Here is a 4,284-nt window from a genome sequence, read left to right as displayed (position 1 = left end):
AAAAAAAAAAAAAATTGTAGCGATGAGGTCTAAATATGTTGCCCAGGCTGATCTCGAACTCCTGGGCTCAGGCAGTCTTCTTACCTCAGCTTCCCAAAGTGCTGGGGTTACAGGCATGAGCCACCACACCCGGCAGGAGTTACCGCACCCAGCAGGAGTCTTTTTATTTTATTTATTTAATTTTTTTTTAGTTGGAGTCTCACTCTGTTGCCCAGGCTGGAATGCAGAGGCACACTCATGGCCAACACAGCTTTGACCTGCTGGGCTCAGGAGATCCTTCCATCTTAGCTTTCCCAATAGTTGGAACTACAGGCATGCACCACCATGCCCAGCTAATTTTTTGATTTATAGTAGAGACGCAGTCTCATCAAATTGCCCGGGCTGGTCTTGAACCCTTGGACTCAGGCAGTCCTCTTGCCTTGGCCTCCCAAAGTGCTGGGATTACAGGCTTGAGCCACTGTGCCTGGCAGGAGCCCTTTTAACATCATTCTGTACATACATATGTTTGGAGGGTAAGGCAGAGAAGATCAGGGGATGGAGAGATTAAATGAGGTGTCCCTGAATTTCATTCTCTCAAAACACGGTCATCTTCCCTCATGTCCTCAGGTGTGACAGGATACCTGAACATTGACAGCAATGGAGATCGGGAGACGGACTTTTCCCTCTGGGATATGGATCTTGAGACTGGTACCTTCAGGGTATGTGTCTGCGCCCAGAACACAGTGACTCGAAATTACATTTCCCTCTTCTGCTTTCCCCCACAGCCCTGCCAGGGCACCTGTTTATCCTGTAGTCACACTACCACACCTGGACATGTAGGAGAGCCCTGGATAAAACAGACCAAGTTCTAGTCTGGGGGAGCAGCCAGAATGAGAGGGACTCCCAGGCATCAAGCTTGGGGAACCCCGCACCTGAGGAGGGAGCTCAGTACTGCCCTCAGGGAGTTCCTAAGGTAGGCAGGCAGTACAGCCTTCCAGCAGAGACGGGCCATCTCAGGGCCAACAAAACCGCACATTACACAGCTCTGCAAGTGGGGACAGGAAGGCATTGAGGCCAAAGACACCAAGGAACAGATCATCCAGGGAAGGCTTCCTGGAAGAGGGGGACATGGATTAGGTCTGGGAATGCAGACTGAGGTGAACTCTACCTTTTTGATTTTCTTTTTCTTTCTTTTTTTTCTGAGTTGGAGTCTTACTCTAAGATTGGAATGCAATGGCACGCTCCAGCTCACTGCAACCTCAAGCTCCTGGGCTCAGGTGATCCTGTGACCTGTGAATTTTTTTTATTTTTGTAGGGACAAGATCTCGCTGATTGTCCGGGCTGGTTTTGAACTCCTGGTCTTAAGCAGTCCTGCTTCAGCCTTCCAAAGTGCTGGGATTGCAGGTGTGAGCTATCACACCCAGCCCTTTGTCTGTTTTCTATGTGCTTCAACCAAGATTATAAACTCCCTGAGAAGTGTTTTATATGATGTTCTATATGGTAGAGGCTTGAGTAGTGTTCAAGTGTTTTATCCTTCAATAATGTGCTCATGGGTTTAAGGTCTCTCCGTATCCAGTCACAACAGGGGCTTGGTGAATCATCACAGCCCAGATAGAGGCCCTGGGAGCAGAGCTGGGGCAGGTGAAAGTAGGACTGCCCCACTGGACAGGAGGCCTCTCCCTGCCCACACCCCTGCTTTCCCATAGGTTGTACTGAACTACAATGGGACTTCCCAAGAGCTGGAGGCTGTGTCAGGGCGCAAGCTGAACTGGCCTCTGGGGTACCCTCCTCCTGACATCCCCAGATGTGGCTTTGACAACGAGGACCCGGCATGCAACCAAGGTGACTGGCCCTTGTCTTCCAGGCATCCATCTTGAAGGGGCTGCAATCGGTCCCCTGAGTAGAGTTGCATAGGTGTTCCTCTCCCATCCCAAGGGTTTCTGGAGAAAGATTCTTGCCTTCCACTCTCTCCTTCATCTGCCATCCTACTTAGCATTGATGGACTAATAGAAGTTCCTCCCCCTGCTGTCTAACCCAAATCTCTCTTGCTGCAATTTGGACTCTCCTGCAGACCACTTTTCTGCTCTGGAGGTGCTGGCTTTGGTGGGCAGCCTCTCCCTGCTCGGCATCCTGATTGTCTCCATCTTCGTATACAGGTGAGCTGTGGGATGCAGGTGGTGGGCAATGCTGGGGGACCTGGAAAGCAAATAACAGAGGAGGTGGCAGGGACCCAGAGGGAAGGGGGCAGGGGTAAAGGGACAGCCAGGGGAGGCCAAGGGAGATAGGGAGAAAAGAGACTAAAAAGCTTTAGGACCGTAGAGAAGAAAGAAGGCGGAGGAAATGCAGAGGAGGAGGAGGGATAGGAGTGGCCAGGAAGGTTTGGAGAGAGACAGAAGGAGCAGAAGAGTTGGGGAGAGATGTCATTGCCAACAGGTGTGGGCTCTGTCCTATGGACCAGTGCCCTTGCTGCTCCGGGAAGGAATGGTTCAGAACCTTTGGGATCGGGCCTCATTTGTTGAGCAGGGATGATGGGCCCTGCTGTGTGGCAGCTGTCCAGCCTAGCGTGGAGCAGAGAGCTGAATAGGCCCCATTCCCACATTCTAAAGGAGGCTGAATGAAAGTCCAGAAGGAAAGTAGGGAGCTGGTTGAATATACACTACATGCCAGGCCCTTCCACATTCAACATTTTTTTTTTTTGAGTTGGAGTCTCACTCTGTCGCCCCGACTGGAGTGCAATGGCTTCTCTTGGCCATCGCAGCCTCGACCTGCCGGGCTCCGCAATCCTTCCGCCTCAGCCTTCCAAGTAGCCGGAATTAAAGGCGCACGCTACCACGCCCGGCTAATTTTTGATTTATTGTAGAGATGAGGTCTTACCAAGTTGCCCAGGCGGGTCTCGAGCTCGCGGGCTCAGGCAATCCACTCACCTCAGCCTCCCAAGGCGTAGGATTACAGGCTGAGCCACTGAGCCCAGCTAACATTTTTTTTTTTTTTGAGTTGGAGTCTCACTCCTTCACCCAGGCTGGAGAGCAGTGGCATGCACACTCACGGCCACTCCAGCGTCGACCTTCTGTGTTCCAGCAATACTTCCGCCTCAGCCTTCCAAGTAGCCTGGAACTACAGACGCATGCTACCACACTCGGCTATTTTTTATTTTATTGTAGAGACGAGGTCTCACCAAGTTGCCCGGGCTGGTCTCCAACCGGCGGGCAGTCCACTCGCCTCGGCCTCCCAAAGTGCTGGAATTACAGGCTGAGCCACCAAACCCGGCCCACACTCAGCATTTCTTTCCATTCTTATAACAGTTAAGAGTGAAATAGATAGTGAAACCCCCGATTTCCAAATGAGGACATTGAGCTGACTACCCCAAGGTCCCCAGTAAGAAGAATTTGCACCCAGGCCTCCTGGCTCTCAACCCAAAGGGTAGAATCCCCCTCTCCACCTCTTAGTGGTCCCAGGGCTCTGGGGAGGGTCCCAGACACGGGCTCAGATGCAGGCTTCACCACCAGGAAGATGCAGTTGGAGAAGGAGCTGGCCTCAGAGCTATGGCGGGTGTGCTGGGAGGACCTACAGCTCAGCAGCCTTGAGAGGCACCTGCGGAGTACAGGCAGCCGGCTGACCCTGAGTGGGGTAAGGACGCTGGTGTTCATGTGTGTGTGGTGGGGGGGGTGGAAATAAAAGAGAGCTGGGTGCCAGGGGCAGCACCTGATAGGTAAAGTTGCAGGAGGGCTCTACTCCCAGCTCTGCCTTTGCTGGATATGACCTTGAGCGAGTCACATTCTCTCTCTAAGACTCTCAGATGATGATGACAGTGATACAGCTTCAGGGCTCTTTCGAAGGTCAAAGGAGACAGTGAATATGAAAGCAAATTATTTTTTTTCCCCCTTTGAGTTGGAGTCTCACTCTGTCACCCAGACTGGAGTGCAGTGGCGTGCTCACGGCCGCCACAGCCTTGACCTACTGGGCTCAGGTGGTCCTTCCACCTCAGCCTTCCAAGTTCCTGGAACCACAGGTACGCGCCACCATGCCCCGCTAATTTTTTGGCTCATTGTAGAGACGCGGGATCACCATGTTGCCCAGGCCGGTCTCAAGCCCCTGATCTCAGGCAAGCCTCTCGCCTTCACCTCCCAAAGTGCTGGGATTACAGGCATGAGCCACAGCACAGCACCTGGCCTTATTTTTATTTTTATTTTTTTGAGTTAGAGTCTCACTCTGTCATCCAGGCTGGAGTGCAGTGGCATGCTCACAGCCACCCCAGTGTTGACCTGCTGGGCTCAGGCAATCCTTCCACCTCAGCCTTCCAAGTAG

General features: G+C 52.5%; 1 protein-coding gene across 1 annotated transcript in view; it reads left to right on the top strand.

The window, feature by feature from the left end:
* The window catches only part of LOC103260366 (atrial natriuretic peptide receptor 1-like), a gene marked incomplete at its 3' end in the record, with an annotated part of 6,957 nt that extends 3,351 nt beyond the window's left edge, over positions 1-3,606 (top strand). Inside the window, exons 5-8 of the mRNA XM_008058011.2 lie at positions 607-698; positions 1,686-1,821; positions 2,051-2,135; positions 3,486-3,606. Of these exons, the coding sequence (XP_008056202.2) occupies positions 607-698; positions 1,686-1,821; positions 2,051-2,135; positions 3,486-3,606 (434 nt within the window). The remainder of the gene's footprint in view (positions 1-606; positions 699-1,685; positions 1,822-2,050; positions 2,136-3,485) is intronic.
* Between the last annotated feature and the right edge of the window lie 678 nt (positions 3,607-4,284).

Source organism: Carlito syrichta, unplaced genomic scaffold (genome assembly GCF_000164805.1).
Source record: "Carlito syrichta isolate Samal-C Ts95f unplaced genomic scaffold, Tarsius_syrichta-2.0.1 Scaffold303184, whole genome shotgun sequence".
NCBI lineage: Eukaryota > Metazoa > Chordata > Mammalia > Primates > Tarsiidae > Carlito > Carlito syrichta.
Note: the sequence above shows the minus strand (reverse complement) of the source record. Positions and strands in the feature narration are given on the sequence as shown.